The sequence below is a fragment of the Zootoca vivipara genome, chromosome 6 (genome assembly GCF_963506605.1).
Source record: "Zootoca vivipara chromosome 6, rZooViv1.1, whole genome shotgun sequence".
Taxonomy (NCBI): Eukaryota; Metazoa; Chordata; class Lepidosauria; order Squamata; family Lacertidae; genus Zootoca; species Zootoca vivipara.
The window spans coordinates 52,325,612-52,343,556 of record NC_083281.1 but is presented as its reverse complement, the minus strand read 5'-3'; the positions used below and the strand labels follow the sequence as shown (position 1 = coordinate 52,343,556).

General features: G+C 44.5%; 1 protein-coding gene across 1 annotated transcript in view; it reads right to left on the bottom strand.

The window, feature by feature from the left end:
- Positions 1 to 17,038, bottom strand: part of ADAMTS18 (ADAM metallopeptidase with thrombospondin type 1 motif 18) — a 102,736-nt gene extending 85,698 nt beyond the window's left edge. Inside the window, exons 1-3 of the mRNA XM_035118770.2 lie at positions 16,950 to 17,038; positions 16,774 to 16,858; positions 12,465 to 12,781 (exon numbers count right to left, since the gene is read on the bottom strand). Of these exons, the coding sequence (XP_034974661.2) occupies positions 12,465 to 12,781; positions 16,774 to 16,858; positions 16,950 to 16,991 (444 nt within the window). The 5' untranslated portion in view covers positions 16,992 to 17,038. The remainder of the gene's footprint in view (positions 1 to 12,464; positions 12,782 to 16,773; positions 16,859 to 16,949) is intronic.
- Between the last annotated feature and the right edge of the window lie 907 nt (positions 17,039 to 17,945).

Here is a 17,945-nt window from a genome sequence, read left to right as displayed (position 1 = left end):
AATTCGGTGCTTGGATGCACTTAACAGGATTTCTTCAGAATCAAAATTGGAGATTTATTCATGGATGACAGTCAGTAATCCCTTTATTGGCTCAAATTTCTCTTTCTTTCAGGAATATGTTATTCTTGTTAATCTACTGTGATGCTTCTACATGCATTTGGCCCTTTGAGTTCAGCCTATAAGGCTGTTACTCCAAGAACTGTAATCCCAAACTGAAGAATTTCTGAATGGCAGGCAAGGCGTGAGTATATTTATATGCATGAACTGCTGCTAATGTTAATAAGCTTCAGATATTTTAAGTTGTTGGCCTATATAAGAAGTGCCTTGCTAGCAGTTGTGACCCATGAGGTGGGACAAAGCCAGAGAGCCACCCACTTGACACTGCCGATTACCTAGGTGGGTCTAAGGTGCGACAAGGCTGCAGTGAGGTCAGGACTGCACTAGCATGGATCTGGTCTTAATTTTGCTTCATTATGATTGATACAAAGGAAGCTATTGAAATTAGAATCAGTGCCTGGAGGCAGTAATGGGTTGGATGTGGGCTAACAAATTGAGGCTTAATCCAGACAAGGCAGAGGTGCTCCTAGTCAGGAAGAAGGCAGACTCTTCAGATATTTTGAAGTCTGGGGGTGTTCCAGGACTCAGATTTACACCACTTATGCAGAATTAAAGAACAACTAGCCAGTGCCCTGAATCAAAATGATGTGGGCATTTTGTGGGGAACCTTTTTATCAATCCAAGGTCAGCATTCGCTTGTGGGCAACCTTCCGGGGTCACATGATGGGCAGGTTCAGACACAAGAGTATGCAAAGCAATGGATGTGGCTGTTAACTTTGTACAGTAAGCTGCATTCCAACCATACAAAAGTCAGAGGTTTCAATATACACCACACCTCTCCAGCCTTCTGCTGAGCAAGCAAGAGGCACTATCACAGTTCACGCATTGAAGCCCAGCAAAAGCACTCAGGGAGGATATGGCCTGGGGAGGGCCTGGGGGTCAAACAAAGGAGTTCCTTGTCCTGAAGTTACCCCATTTTTAATCTAGGTGGTATGCACTGCTGATGCTTTCTAGAGCGATCAACTATTTTTGGAATGGTGTGTCTTCAGATTTGAGAAGCCCCATGCATGTTTACAACTTGATGAAAACAACATCTTAGGCTCCATTCATATGTTATCCAGCACGATGTACAGAAGGGACAGTGGACCCACACAGCTGACCCTGCCTTCAACATTCTACAACTTTCTGGTCCTCCAACATCTGTGTATCTCATATGGGCATATGAACAGGGAAAGCCTATGCATGCATAGTTTTATGTCCATGGGTTTCCAAATGATCGGGAAGCTTGTTCAATCAAGGTTTCAGATGTCTCTATGCAGATATCCACACACAACTCTTTGTCAGGGATGGGAGGCAAGAAAGCATGCAATATTGGGGCAGGGCTAGCAGCCTGGCCCTACAGGGTCTTCTGCATGGCCCAAGCCATTTTGCCACTTGAGGGAGAGAAGATGGCACCATCCTCCATCCCACATACAGAAAATGATTGGACTACAACCTTTTTTTTCACCACAGGGACAGCTTTCTCCAAAGAGTAGCAAACTAACATTGTGAGGACAGCAGAGGCAATGCAGCCCACACAACTGCGTCCCACAACACTTCACTACCACTCCCCAGCATCTGCTACCTAAGGCAGTTGCCTAATGGTAGGGCTGGCCCTAAGCCTGCTTGAAAGGGATAATGCATGAAGCAAGCTCAAATCAGCTTGAATGCATGAAAGTAGAGTTGCCATATTTCAAACAGTGACAATCCGGACAGAAAAGCTGTTGAGCTTTTCGTTGATGTTTGGCAACCCTGTAAGAGTAATCACAGGTGAACTACCATAAGTTAAGATTACATGTCACATCAAATGCTACTCATACAAAGAGTCCTTGTTTAGCAGCAAAGACATGTGACACTGTTTGCATTGCAGCCAGAACTGAACTATCCGTCTAGGATCAGGCGATGATTTGCAGAAGAACATCTTCTTTTACCTGCATATATCTAGCATATATTTTTAACCACCTGCAAAATGTAACCATGCTTGTTCTAGACACATACATATTGGAAAGACTTATCTCAAACAGATCTAATTCATTTCCTTGACATTTCAGGGTTGCTTCTCCATAGTCTGCCCTTGGAGTAAGTGAGACATTCCCCCCCCCTTATATTCGCACTTCGGAGTTGTGATTTATTTTCAACAGTACAAAATGTGTTATGCTATATTTAACTATGTTTGAAATCACAACATAGTCTCACCACTTTGGCAGATATATATCACAAATAACCCCTTGCAATGCATATTCATTTTTTCTAAAAATGCCAAAAGGTTGTAGAAACTTGTTCCACAGTCTGAGGTAGAAACCTATATCTTCATCACATTTATCATGACTGGGATATTAGTTCTTTTGTTCTTCTTTTAAAAGAGAAGCAATGTACCGTGCTTCTCATATTATAAGACACGTCTTATATTTATTTTTTCCTCAAAAAAACACACTATGGCTTATTTTCAAGGGATGTCTTATTTTTTTCCTCCTCCTCCTGGCGCGGCCAGCATTGCTGCTGCGCCTATCACTATGGCTTATTTTCGGGGTATGGCTTATATTCCTTGAATGCTTAAAAATCCTGTATGGCTTATTTTATGGGTATGTCTTAAAATATGAGAAACAGGGTAGTATAGTGCCTTGGTGTTCATCTGTTGGGTTGAGAGCCACACATTATACCAGGGGTCACCAAACTAAGGCCCGGGGGCCGGATGTGGCCCAATCTCCTTCTAAATCTGGCCCACAGACGGTCCGGGAATCAGCATGTTTTTACATGAGTAAAATGTGTGCTTTTATTTAAAATGCATCTCTGGGTTATTTGTGGGGCATAGGAATTCATTCATTTTTTTTCAAAATATAGTTCGTCCCCCCACAAGGTCTGAGGGACAGTGGACCGTCCCCCTGCTGAAAAAGTTTGCTGACCCCTGCATTATACTCTGAACAGGACCGGTTCTATCATTAGGAAGAGTGAGATGACCATCTCAAGCAGTAGCTGAAGGACAATGACAGATGGAGGACAGAGCTGTGCAAGTTGTGTGACTTGCCCTGTGCCTCCTAAAATACAAAGCAATCCAGACACTGATCCACCATGCTGTCACAATTAAGATTTTTAGGACTTTGACCGATAAGCAGGACAACCCACCTGTCAATGATTTCAAGTGGCCACCCACTTGCCAACGTCTTAGTCTAGCTTGTCATAGTAAGAGGGTCTTTGCCCTTGACCTGGGATGCATTTGTTCACTGTCCGTAATCTTTTCAAGTACTAGTTCTAAAGTTCTAGTTCACGTTCTAAATGAATTACTGCTTTCTAACATCTTACATAGCTTAACATAGAAACTCTTACAGATGAACTTTTATTTTTTAAAAAAAATTAATAAAATCCTAACAGTCCAGATATTTCAATGCTCATTTTCTTTTGTCGGCCAAAAATATTTAAAGACTGTCACCGAGAAGGTAAGTGTCTGGCATTGCACGATACAAGAGAGAAGCTGCCCCAGCTGCCAGCCCTAAAGCTTAGGTGGTCCTTCAGATAGTGTGGTTGGAAAATCTTTGGTGCTTAAAACTTTAATTCCAGCACCTTGAATTGGGACAGAACCCCAGACAGATAGTAAGTGTAACTGGTGCAGAACAGGTGACCTATGATTCGAGCACCTAGGTCAAGGTTGGGAAACCTCTGGCACCCCCAGTGTTGCTGGACTACAACTCCCATCATCCCTGGCTGCAGCTGACGGGAGTTAGTGTCCAACAGTATCGGGACTGAAATCACAGATCAGCCACTCCTGCTTTGAAAATTGGTCAGTGTGGGGCGAATGGGCACAATCTTGATTCCAAGTAAAATATATTTAGAAAGCATGCTACCCAAACTCAAACATCTGAATCTCAAGCTCTAATATGCACATCTTTTTGCAAGGAATCATCTCTGCCTGCAAATAACCTGCCACATCAACCCTTCCCCAGGAAACCCCCTCAGCACAACAGGTGCTATGCTTCAGAACTTGCCTTCCTAACTTAAATTTGTTCCCAGCCTTCTCATCTGACACAGTTTCCAACTACTGGCAGGTTTTCTAAATTGTGACTATTTTTATATATATTTCTACCTACAAGAAACATTTTCAATTACAATATTAACTTTAAACATTTCCTGTGGTTTGGACTAGACTAATTTAAAGCATATGGGATTGATAATAACATCCTACATCCTAAGCCTCTTTGAAGGAGGGAAAAAAATCAATGCAGGATTAGGAATGTGGCACAGAACTTAAGTTTATTTTCCCCTATAAGTACATTCCCATGCATATGTGTGTGTTTTTTTTCTCAAATTAAGTATAAAATTTTGCAGAGAGAGATGGAGGGGAATGACTGTTCTGGTTCTAATGCTAGGGTTATGACGATCTATTTATTCCATGAGCATTCAGTTGGTTTGCCACTGGTAATTTAGCAGAAAGTGCATCTGTGGTCCCTCCAAGGACCAAACTAGACATCAGATCAGTGATCAGATACCATCCCATCACCAGTGATGAAGTAAAATTCAACTTGCCTGTCCAGCCAGCTTCTGTCCATGGAATGCAGAGGGGACTCCATCTTGTCCTTCCCATCAGGCAGCAACATGTCTTGGGCCACCCCTGCTCCAGGATTCTACCCTGGAGGTACCAGTAGCCCTGTACAGAAGTTCCACAAATATATGGAAGGGGATATGGATTGCATATGCATTCCCCACTCCGGATGTCCATGCATTTATTTTTTATAAAAATATTTTTTTTGAAGGTCAGAACAGATCTTTCATATGTTTCATATGTAGTTCTTTATCTCCTTGACATCTGATGGGAGAGTGTTTCACAGAGAAGGTGCCACTGCCAAGAAGGCCCTCAGCCCCCCCCCAGCCCCTCTCCAGATGGTGTCCCTGCTACTACAGTTGCTACATAATACTGGTTTTGATTTGTAAAAATTCAGTTAGTGTGGCAGTACCTGCATTTTGGTACTCCCTGCCTACTGATATCAAGCAGGCATGTATTTCTTTTTAGCACTTGCAAAAAAAAAACACCCTCTTGTTTAGACAAGCCTGCCTAGATTCTTAGAAAGTTGAGGTAATTTTAGTTATAGGGAGGTAGCCATGTTGGTCTGACGTAGTCGAATCAAAATAAAAAAATTCCTTCCAGCAGCACCTTAGAGACCAACTAAGTTTGTCATTGGTATGAGCTTTCGTGTGCATGCACACTTCTTCAGATACACTGAAACAGAAGTCACCAGATGCTTATATATAGTGAGAGGGTGGGGAGGGGTATTACTCCCTCCTTGTGGTGGGAGTGGGTGATTGACTGACTGATAGCTGTTGACGACTGTTAACGACTGCAATTGGTGCCACAGGAAAAAGCAATGGGTGAGATGGCTAAAGATAGCTTTATCATGTATAATGAGAAAATAATCCAATGTCTTTATTCAGGTAATTTTAATCAGTTTTAATATTTTAACTTTTGTATGTTTTGAAGTACTGTTTTCAATTTTTTCTTGATTTTCTTGTTTTATATTTCTGTAAACCACTTTTGAGGGTTTGTTTTGTTTTAGTTTTTTACAATCAAGTGGTGTGTAAATGTTATTAAATAAATAAATTCCCATCATCCCTCACCATTGGCCATGCTTCTTAGGGCGATGGGAGTTGTAGTTTGGCAATATCTGGGGGGGGGCATGGGTTTCCCCACATCTGGCCTAATGGTATACAGACCATTTCTGGGAAGGTTTTCCAACTAAGCTGCATTGACCTTCAACAACTCACATTAACTGTTTTTCAGCACCTGTTATGTCCCCTCACCCGAAAATATGGAGAAGGAAGCCAAGAAGTATCTGCTTGATATTATTTCTCAACACTCCTATCATCGGCAAACCCATATATCAAGATTTTTCAAGAACTGACAAGTTCCTGTATTTGAAGACAGCCGTTTAAAAATGAGAAGATTTCAATGTCAGCAACTGCAATTTGGCATCCCCTCTTATCAGTTTTAAACTGGAACGAAATTCCCGTTTGACATGTTCCTTGTCAACATGACTGCCACCTTTGTAAAACTGATTTTTTTAAAACATATATATAATTTTATATACACAGCATTCTAGTCTATTCCCCTACTGTTTGAAACCAAAACTAATTTAGCTTTCATCAGTCCATAGCCAGTCAATTCAATGTCAGAGCATATCAGTGCACAGTGCCTGCTGTTCGCTTTAAATTCATAGCAGACCTGCCAAAAAAGAATTTGGCAAGAAAGCAGCAAAGCCCCTTTCCCCACCGATAGGATCAGAAAGGCAGACAGTAACATGATCAGTGGCTTTCTTATCCAAGGAATCTACACTCAGACCATGTCTACATGCAGGGCCGGCCCTACCATTAGACAGAGTGAGATAGGCAGCAGACGCCAGGGGCTGTGGAGCAGACAGAGCTGTGTGCGCCACCCAATCTGCCCTGCACACCCTAACCTAGGCTGTTTCCCTCAGATACTGTGGAAGATGCTACCCTATCATCAATGATGAAGGAAGATTCAAGTGCAATTCCATTTGGCTTCTATTTGGGGATTTGGGGAGGCGGCATCATCTTGTCATTTGCCTCAGACAGCAAAATGCATTGGGCCAGTCCAGTCTACATGAATTTTGTGTGTGTGTGTGTGTGTGTGTGTGAATGAATGCTGATTGACAGTTGGAAGAGGAATGAAAATGAGGGGGTTGGGGATGGAGTAAAGTAGCTGGAATCCCAAACATCAGCACACTATGCTGCAGCATTTTGTTGCAGGCCTCCCTTGTATATGCTAATGTTTGAACTGTGTTATTGACATGCTGATTATTTACTGAAGTTATTTATTACTGTTATGCCTAGCATCTCCAGGCAGGGCTGGGGAAGAGTTGTATCTGGAATCCTGGAAATCTGCTCCCAGTCAGTACAGACCAGGATTGGAAACCTGAACTGGATAGCAGGCCAGATCCTCACCTTTCCTATCCCTCATAGGCCAGGTTTGACATCACAAAGATGCCAGGTGATGATTGCTGAGACTTCAAAGCACTACAAAGGCCTTGCAAAGAGCCCTGCATGGTGCTTTGAAGCGCAGCTGATTTGCAAGCAACAGGCTTGAAAAACAGTCCATCAGTCAGTATTCAGTGACTTCAAGCCTGCATTCTGCAGGAAGTGGCTTCACAAGTGAGTCCCACATGTAGAACTCAGCCATGCAGCTGATCCAGGTGCATCTCTATCTGCCCACACTTGGCATCACTGGCATGTGGGTCAAGTGGCCATGAGTTATGGGAAACAGTCATGGGTCGAACGTTGCCCACCCCCTGAGGGCCAAAGGTGTAGACAACACTGTGTTAGATGGACCAATTGTCCACTTCCTCTGCTCTTATTTGAGTGGAGGACATAGGTCACTGTTACATCAACTGTACCAGGTTCTATCTCCTATAATACCAGGTACAGTTCTGAAAGTCTCTCATTTGGAATCCTGGAGAGCTTCTGCCAGCCAGTGTAGACAAGACAGAGCTAGAAGGACCAAAGGTCCAACTTCTTATATCCCCCCTTTTTGAGAACTTAGCATGATGGATATGTCAATCAATGACACATGGAGTTCAGTGTCAGCCTCATTGTAGAGTTGTAGTAAAGCACCAGGTCCTCGTTCCTCCCCCACCCAGCTAGCTTATAGAGGGACTTTTCTTCTCTCTTCATAATCTTCTATCCAGGCAAAAGCACGAAGTAGACATCTGAACTGCTGAATTAGAGAATGCTCCCCAGCATGCTGCTCCCCGCACTACACACAGAGAGACCAAAAAACAAGTGAGATCAAAGAATCCCTGCAGTCTATTGAAATACAATTGCTTCCAAATCACATTGTGGTGTTCCAGGCTTCAAAGAATGGGTCACTGCCATTTTATTGTGGAGAAGCTACTGCTAATGAAAGGAACAATGGAAAGATTAGTGCTACCAACCATGTAGAAGCAACACCACTTTCGGCTTAATTGCAGTGAACAAAGCAAATAGGAAAGAAGGCTAGCCAAGTGACAAAACATAGTAAGGGAAAGGGGGTGGAGACACAAATGGTGGTTGTCCACAAGAGACTCTCAATCAAAGCACAGGATTCCAAGCATATGGTTACACCCCTGCAGCCAGAATGGTGTCCTCCACAGTATGTTGAACTACAACCCCCAACATCCCTGATAATCAGCTATGCTGTCTGGGGACTGATGGAGTGCAATGTCTGGAGGGTCCCACCCTTTATCAAGAGCTTTGCTTCTTATTCCAGGAGACAGGTCAGAGTTCTCCAGATGTTTTTAGGCTCGCAACTACCTTCAGCCCCAGACAACATGTTCAATGGTCAAGGATAATGGAATTCAGGATTCCAGCAACATATGGAGGGTGGCAGGTTTCCCATTATTAAGACAGGTGGAACCTACCATAATTGTCAGAAGCAGAGGAATGGGACTCATTGCCAAAGGAGTGGAACTTCAGTGCCAAAAAGCTTGTTTGTCCTCTAAGCAAGGGTACAGGGTTGGTACAGTGGACAAAAGTATCACAATAGCTACTCCTTGTTTACAGAACCTTGATCATTGTTATTGCATTGTTATTACAAACTGATAGAAAAGTGGTTATTAACTTATGTTCTCCATGCAACAGGTAACACTGAGTAAATGAAGGCATCTCATTCAGACCTGAATATGTGAGAACTGGGAACAGCTGACATTAGGAGCAGGACCACCAGGTGTGGTCCATCTCCTCACTCACTCACAGGGGCAAGGAGTCCTACAGCATCAAACCAGTGGTCCATCTAATCAAAGCATTGTCCATTCCAGCCTGGTTGGACAACAATTCCAGTCATCCCTGGCCAGTGACTATGATGGCTGAGGGTGATCACAGGTGTAGTCCAAAACATCTAGAGGTTGGGGAGGCTCTGAATGCAGCTCTCAAAATATTCAGATAGGTCTTTCCAGCCCTGAGATCATTTTAAGAGATGAAACAGGAAACAAAACCTAAGATTTTCTGTGTACAAAGTGTGTGGTCCACCACTAAGCTATAACCTTCTCCCCAATGCTTTCTGACAAATCACTCTAAGAATGTCTTGCATCTCCATCTCACACTTAGCTGTAGAGTACTGGGCAAGTTCATTTATTCACCTAAGAAAGAAGTCCTATATTTTTCCCAATGCATTTTTATCAGTAAGAGCCAGGCACGTCACTTTAATGTAACTGTCAGTATCTCATTCTTGTCTGCACTTCAGAGCTACATTTCAAAAGCTATTTAAAAAGCTTAATCATTGCAGTCTTTTCTGAAACCGCAAAACATTCAAATCCACTCTGCTGCCAACATTGCACTCCAGGGATGCAATGCTTACTGAGAATAACCCAGGATGAAATCACACCAGGGCCACATTTTAGTTGCATGTAAGTAATTGAGGGCACTAGAAGAAGGGGACGACAGAGGACAAGATGGTTGGACAGTGTTCTCGAAGCTACGAACATGAGTTTGACCAAATTGCGGGAGGCAGTGCAAGACAGGAGTGCCTGGCGTGCTATGGTCCATGGGGTCACGAAGAGTCGGACACGACTAAACGACTAAACAACAACAATATAACATTCATAATTGTGTGCAATTAACATAGCATCTCATTCTGATATTGTTACATTAAAAGACACTGAATAGTAATTGAAGGTGGCCAGCTGAAAAAGGAAACAGGGATCCCATGCTTTGAAGAACTGAGGAGCAAGGGGAATTTCACCAGGTGTAACTTTACATATGCAGGAGCCCTAGTCTCTTTTTCACTCAGCTACCCTACATGAAAAAGGGACCCAGGTGGCGCTGTGGTTAAACCACTGAGCCTAGGGCTTGCTGATCAGAAGGTCGGCGGTTCGAATCCCTGTGACGGGGTGAGCTCCCGTTGCTTGGTCCCAGCTCCTGCCCACCTAGCAGTTCGAAAGCACATCAAAGTGCAAGTAGATAAATAGGAACCGCTACAGCGGGAAGGTAAACGGCGTTTCCATGTGCTGCTCTGGTTTGCCAGAAGCGGCTTTGTCATGCTGGCCACATGACCTGGAAGCTATACGCCAGCTCCCTCAGCCAATAATGCGAGATGAGCGCGCAACCCCAGAGTCGGTCACGACTGGACCTAATGGTCAGGGGTCCCTTTACCTTTACCTTTTTACCCTACATGAACCAATTGCTAAGTAATTAATTATGATTTGAGGTTTTGAACACTCTTTTAGCATATGTACTAATTTACTTCAAAACAAAAACGGGGACTCTTCCATATGACCTGTTTATTGAGCATTCATCTTAGTTTGCTTGCACAAAGCTTACACAGAGGTTAGACTATGCCTGATCTTTACTTATTATTCATTCTGATTTGAATGTTGGAAAGTTCTGCAACATGCAGTCATCTCATTTTCATTCACTTTAATATGTTTGCATGATGTTTATATGTATTCCCACTAATCCTCCCACACTTTGTAGTGCATTTCTCCATCATGTTCCTAACTACAAAAAGTCGGTTGTGTATTTTGAAGTGGATCTGGTGTGCTGAAGCGAAATAACACTTTAATCCATTTCAGTTGCACAAACCTAAATTTCCAATATGTGCTTGAATTCCTCCCACAAAATACTGACAATCTGGAGACCACCTTAACAGTACAATCATAAGAACTAGGCTCTAAATGTTTGTTTGAGTTGGGTCCAATGTTAGCTCTACTCAGAGTAGACTCATTGACATTAATGGACATGACTAACTTAGGTCCATTAATTTCAACTGGCCTATTCTGTATGAAGTTAATTGCATACAACCCAATGATTCTGACATTTCTGTAAGAAATTTCCACTCATATAATGCATTTTTGTATGATATTTTCATGAACATATGCATGTTTACACACATTTTAGCCTTGTATATGGTTTTTGGGGTACACGGCATCTGGGGACCCCACCAGAAAGATGCTTCATGCTGCTCTTTCAGATGCTCTGCTGAAATCAATGGGACCTAAGTTAGCTGTGACTAAATCTTTGCATTGATATCAATGGGACCCTCATCTGTATCCAACCCTATGTCTTTCCCAAAGTAACATACCAGAAAAACTAAACATAATGGGGTACAGTTAAGAACACACCTGAGCAAGTAATTGGATATGCCTCAAAGTTCACACACACACACACACACACACACACACACACACACACGTGCAAGGGACAAGCATGTACCCAATATCATCAAGTCCACTGAGATAGAGCTTCAATGTCCCTGAATTCTGCCACTAGAAGCCCACACTAATAACATTTTTAAAAGACTTTCCCCTCAAAAATGCAAATACCAAGACAATGATCTAGAAAGGTACTGCCACAACCTCTGAATCCCTAGAGTTCTCTGTAGCTCTGCAACTTCTGCCCAGCCTTGCCTCCTGCTCTGCCTTCCTCCAGCCTGGTCCTGCCTTTCCTCACCTCTCACCTTGCCACCTTCTTTGTGGGATCTTGCACTGCGCTGGAATCTGACAGGTACAAGGGGAAAGGGGCAGTTGGGGAGTGTATTGAATGATAGAAGGCAGAAGGCTGGAGACACTGTTAGTTTAAGAAACAGACTTTCTGGGTGAGAGTTTTCTGCAGTATACTAAAGTGCAGTCCCAAATCAGTAGCATCCATTGTCCATCTCCATTCCCAGCCTCCGTGATTTCATCACACACACACCCCAAAATAATCCACATCCATAAAGACTAGAAACACAGTCCAGGAGTCTAATAGACGATTGGCACCAACTGCAGCAATTAAAAACTTGGACCCTTTTTTGATAGCCCATGTTCTTAGTAAGAGTGTTAGTCATGACGGCCATCAAATGAGTAGCCTTCAATGAAAACAACCTCTATGTTTCCCTGCCCTTCACTGTGGTTCATATGAGGAAATGAGAGCTAACAGTAGAAGAAGAGGAAAGACTATACATACATTATGCAGGAAGGATCTCAAACCTTTCCAACCAGTTACACATATATACACTGTGAATATTTTGGGCAGATTACCCAAAGGATTAACATCTGCACATAATTGCCCTTAGAAGTACTTTCAGGAGGCTTGTCTTTTCAGGAACCAATCTTAAGATAACCACTAGTTTAGCACAGAAAGATAGCATCTGTAATTATAGCTCTCTTGTTGAATATGATTACATTGGCAAGACAGGTAATGGGGGTGGGGGTGGGGAGTTGGGAGAAGGATTGTATGTCAAACTGAATGTTGCAAGGTCATAATAACCGTGTCAAAATGGGTCCATCCCACCTGCATTCTCTTAACAGGTTTAGGATTCCACTGTTCCCTAACGGAGTTCTTAGTACAAGCCAAGGCAATAAAGGAAAGGGTCTGGAGGCTGGGTTGCATTTAAGGGGACAGCATACACTTACCAAGCCTAGGCATGTAGATATGGCTACTGAAGAAGAACTATAGTTCCTTATAAATCCCTGATAGAAACACTGTTCAACTTCATGTTCCTGAGAATGCACAATGCCATCTTTCCCAAGCACCTGGACAGTGAAACCATTGCCAAAAAAGGCCGAAAGCTGGAGGTCCAAGAGAAGTTCCTGTCCAAATGCTGAAAATTTATAGTGCAAGGAACTCTTGGAGCTCACGGTTGATCGTTTCCTTCTAGCACTGCGCAAAACATCATGCGTGATGTACGATCCACTGGAGTCCACTTCAACAGGGGTGACAAAGATGTAATCTGGAAAGGGAAAGGGTTTGTTAGCCATCTGCCTTCATGAGCCAAGGGCATGCCTGTTCATTTATTAGTTGGTTAGTTTGCTTTTTTGCCTAAAAAATTAACCTCTGTGAGACATTTTTATACAGCAAAGCAGGTTTTCAGTAGGGCACATTCATTATCACCATTTGCAGAGTGGCACAGGGAGTCTGCAGTCTGTGTTGATACAGCCATGCATGCATAAATACTTCTAAGCAATGTCAGCCGGCCCCACGTAAATGACAAGGATTATAAAACTGGACGAGTTTCCTCTCTGCCCTCTGATCATTCCCGCCAGGAGAGACGGCTTGGCGTAGCTGTGAAGTTTCCCACAGTCACTTTGGAGAAGACATTTGTCATCACCAAGGTGTCATTTTTTCCTCCCTTGTCCCTTCAATTAATTGATGACAAATGGGAAGGTGGGTTCCCCACCCCCGCGCAATCTCCCTGTCTCTCAAAAGCAGAGTAAAGAATACTACAGTCCCAGGAGGAATTGCACACAATTTGTTCAACTGGATTAAAGGATTTAATTATTAGTGTCTCAAAGGATTCAGCGTTCTCCTCCACTAACCCCACCAATGGAGGCTTGGCTAGTCTGGTTTTTAAAGTTGTTGCTGACCTCCTGTTGAGAAAGATCACCTCAAACCTGCAATTTTTGCCTCTGTTTCTGCTAATTCAGCTGCAGTGTGATTTCTTGTTCATGATCAAATAAACAAAGAAGCACAATGAAAAGATTGTGAGGCAATATACAGTACCTTGAACAGAATTCCTAAACCACTGCTGATCACTGGCATCCTAACTCCACCTGATTATGACCCTATGGGCATTTTTAGGTGACAAGATGAACGTGAAAGGATTACATTATGTATGTAATACTGGCTCCAGGTTTTGAAGTTGAGGCAAGGCGCTCCAGAGGGGCGGGTCCTCTCTCTATAGCACCCCGCTCCAAGACATTGTGGCTCATACACTTGCCCATCCATTTTAGCCCCAATCCATACAACCAGAGAGAGCACATAATGCAGGTGGAAGGTCTGAACTCATGTCATGGCTTGCATGCCTGGGGACAGCAGATGAACATAGGCAGTGACAGCAAAGAAAATCAGGAGGTGGGCTGGTGCAGCAATGGGGTGCCTCTGGGTCCAACAGGGGGCCTAATTTGCCCCACAATACAATTTCCCCCAAATCATGCCCACCTGCCCTGCATCTGACATTCTATATGACAGCAGGTGTGCATCAGGTAAAGATGTGACTTCCTGCAAAAAGCAGAATTTGCAGGCATTGCAATCAGCTGATCAGCAGCACCTGCAAAACACCAGATGATTGGCAGGTAAGCGAACTAGCTCACCTGCCAAAACAGTCAATGGGAGTTAGAGGAGGCCCAGCAGGATGTGTGACCTCTGCAGGTCTCTCTAGCTGGGTCTCGGAACTCTCCCCAAGCTACCTACTATCCCTCTCCCCAGGCCGCACCCCTCACCCGCTTGCTCCAGCCTTTACATTTTTGCTTGGATGGAATGTATCCCTGAACTCTGATCATGGCTCTTGCTTGCCTGAAGTAAACTAGCCTGCTGTCCAAAGGTAAATCTTACATTATTGCTTTGCTCAGTTTTGCCTCTGGTCCTGCTCACCACTAGAATAGAGCCCTCAGATGTTTGCCCAGAAGGAATGAAAAAGGTTTCTGTAGAGGCTTGATTTTAGTTCTAAATGAACTGAGAACATTTCCTAGAATATGCCCCCAACTCCCCAGTGGTTGCATATTGTTGGGGAATATCTGTCATAATAAGTATGCCCCCTTTGGTAATTCTGCCCTTCCAATTAAAGCATTTCTTTAAAAATCCCAGATTTCCTAGGAGTTCTAGATCTTCAGCAACATCTGTTTTCACATGCCATCATCATCATAATGGATGGCCCGTTAAAATTAGTGAAGACTGATTAATGTCAATGGGTCTACTTTGAATAAAATTGAGTTGGATACAATCCAATGCTTTTCTTTTTTTTCCTTAATGGTAATCTGAACAAGGAAAGCAACTGGCAGAGCACCTTTCTCTGCCAAATTTGTATGGCAAGAGAAAAGAAGTGCAGAATTGCTAAGTAGCCCATCCTGCATTACAGGGGGTTAGACTAGATGACTCTTGGGGTCTCTCCCAACTCTACAGCTCTATACCTCCACAAAATGTAAGCAGCAATAGGTTGCCTTTGTGTTAACACAGTGGAAATGATATATCACAATCCTTTCACTTTCCAGTGGTGTTAATCAGTGGCAGAAGTTCAGGATGCTAAACAGGCTGGTAGCCAAAAACGCAAGCAGCTGCGAGAGGGAGGAATTCCCCAGCGAACAGACACAAGGCACACCAGGATTTGCCTTTCCCAGTCCTGTGCGCACTGTACTTGTTAACACTCCCAGCTAGCAAGAGCACCACACTTCGATCTTCCTGAGCTACAGAACATTCACAGCTGGACATCCTGCTGAATCTATTTGTATATAGATATCCATACAGAACATGAGTAGGGTTTTTTGTATTCTTCTGCAATATGAGCTGGAGTGCTAAAGCATGCCATGAAATTGTTTGTAACATTATCTTTTTTTAAAAAATGAGAGCTTCGTCTTCAGTCCATGATTGCCTGCAATCACCTGTTCTCTTTGAAATCTAGGAATCATTGCCTGCCTGTTCACACACGTTTTAATACACTGCAACATTACCTTGGCATTTCATTCTCTTTCTTTTTGGGCAGAAGGCTGGAAGTGCTTTGAAAGTGTAGAGATTCTTTCTACTGAGATGTTTCAAAGAGAGAGAGAGACTTGATCTTTTTCTTACAAATCCTTAAGAACATATTCTTTATTGTCTTCCTTTCTTTTCACACTTCTGACTGGTTTCTTTCCACATTGCTGAAAGAGCTGTGCAAAGAGACTGATATTCACCAGTTTCTGTTCACCAGTCATCAGGAATGATCTCCACCTCTATTTCATTTACACAGAAGCAAGCCCTTCTGGCTCCAGTGACATTAATTTCCAAGTAGCCCAGTCTTTGATCCTCCATGTTGAAACAAATGGAACTTTTACTACAGCTAAATGGGGTTTGAGCTATCAGGGTACATATTCTGTGATCCTTCCATCAATTTCTCTAGACTATTCCTATAGCCTATTGATTCTATAGCAGTTTTAACTTTCTGTTGGACTAGATTACCCTTTCAATCGCTTCCAACTCTACAATTCTATGATTCTATTATTTAAACATCAAGGGCAATAGCAATTAACAAAGCCATTCTCCCCAAAATTGTTCAACTCTTACCAAACCACTACACAACTGGCCATCACAATGTTTAGCCTCTCATTCATTTCTGTCTCAGCAAAGAAAAAGCTCATTGCAATTATTGCATTGCTCACTTGTCACAATCCTCAAACAGTCCCATTTTACAGATAAGCCACACTGAGGCAGTTGCCTGCCCAACCCCCCCCCCCAGTGCAATCCTATACACCTCTCTAGTCATAATTAAATCCCACTGATTTGCGCATGGTTTACTCTCAGGAAAGTATGTATAGCATCACACCCTCAATTGAACTCCATAACCAAATCAGGATTTGAACACACCTGGTCTCTTAAGTCCAATTTTCAGCACTCAATCCACCACAATGGTCGAGTCATCGCTACTTTTGACCGAATCAAAGCATTGGTCCACCTAGCTCAATAGCGTTCACACTGGCAGGCAGCAGCTCTGCAAGACTTCAGAAGGGGCGATTCCTAAAACTACCGGGAGATGCCAGGGATTGAGCCTGGGACCTTCTGCCTGCCAAGCAGGTGCCCTGCCCCTGAGCTATGGTCCTTCCCCGCTGAACTATGGTTTGCAACATATCTTCCTACAGTGGCCTCCGGTGAAACTAATCCCAATGTTAACAATTTCCCGCCTCCTGCTCCCATGGGCTCCCACACAGGCGAGAAAGAGGCTCATTCATTCGCATTGCAACCGAAAAGGGTACGAACCGTGGTTGAATCCGCCAATGCCGCCGCTGTCACCGGTTAACGCGGCCGCCAAGGACACGCAACAGAGGCAGCACAGCTGCAGACTCTGCAATAAAAGAGAAAGAAGAGGTGTATCTCAGGGATACATGGGGAAACCTCCATCGGATCTCGCCCAGCTGGCTCCCACCACCACTTACCTTTGCAATGCTGCCGAGCCAGAGGATGGTGAGCGAGTGCATCGGGGTGGCGTCGCCGATCGCCACGGGCAAAGTCCACAGGAAAAGCAGCAGGCAATCCATGGATTCTTCCTCTCGCCTCGGTACATCTGGGAAGGGGGCGGCCAGGAGTGCGGGGTGGGTGGGGGTGCGGTCGGTTTACCTGTCGCGGCCACCGCCGCTGCCGCCTCCAGCAGCAGCAGCAGACACGTGCAGCGGGAGATCCCGTCTCCTCCGCCACATGTTCGGGGAGATGGTCATGGGGATTGGCAACCCCCGCCTGCACCGCCCACCGCGGGCGCAGGGCAGCCCATGCAGAAAGGAGCGCCGAGGGGATCCCTGCTGCCGCTGCCCGCCCGCCTTCCCCGCCTCCTCCGCGGCCAGCGCGCAGCTTTTGAAATCGGCTGCAGCTCCGCCACCAGGACGCGGCGGCCCCAAGGCGCAGCTGCCCCGGCTCGCTCGCTAACTCGCTGCGCGCCGCAGCCCCTGGGGAGCGGGAGCAACGGCTCGGAGGGGGCGCAGCGGCGGAGCGCACCAATCGGGGGGGGGGGAGAGACGGAGAGGGGAGCGAGGAGGCTGCTTGGTGGCTCCGGGCGCTTTGGCAGCAGCGCCTGCTCTCAACTACCGGGGATGGGGCGGGCGCGGGGAGGGAAGAGAAGAGAAGGATCGGCCCTTCGCAGGCTCCCCTTGCTCCGGGCTGCTCCTTCCCCTGGGTTCTGTTTCTTTGATCTTCTTCAGCCATTGGAACCTTACTGTTCTATCTTGGTGCATTGTATTCAGCCGAGCTCTATGCACAGTAGACCATTGGTACCAAGGCTAAGTTAGTCGTGTCTATTAACTTCGACGGCGGAACTAACTTAGGATACAAAGTGCTGCTTCTGTGATCTAAGTGCTACTCAGAGCAAAGCCATTGGAATTAATAGATCTGTTAGGCATGCCCATTAATTTCAGAGGCGCTGCTCTAACTAGGACTAAGAT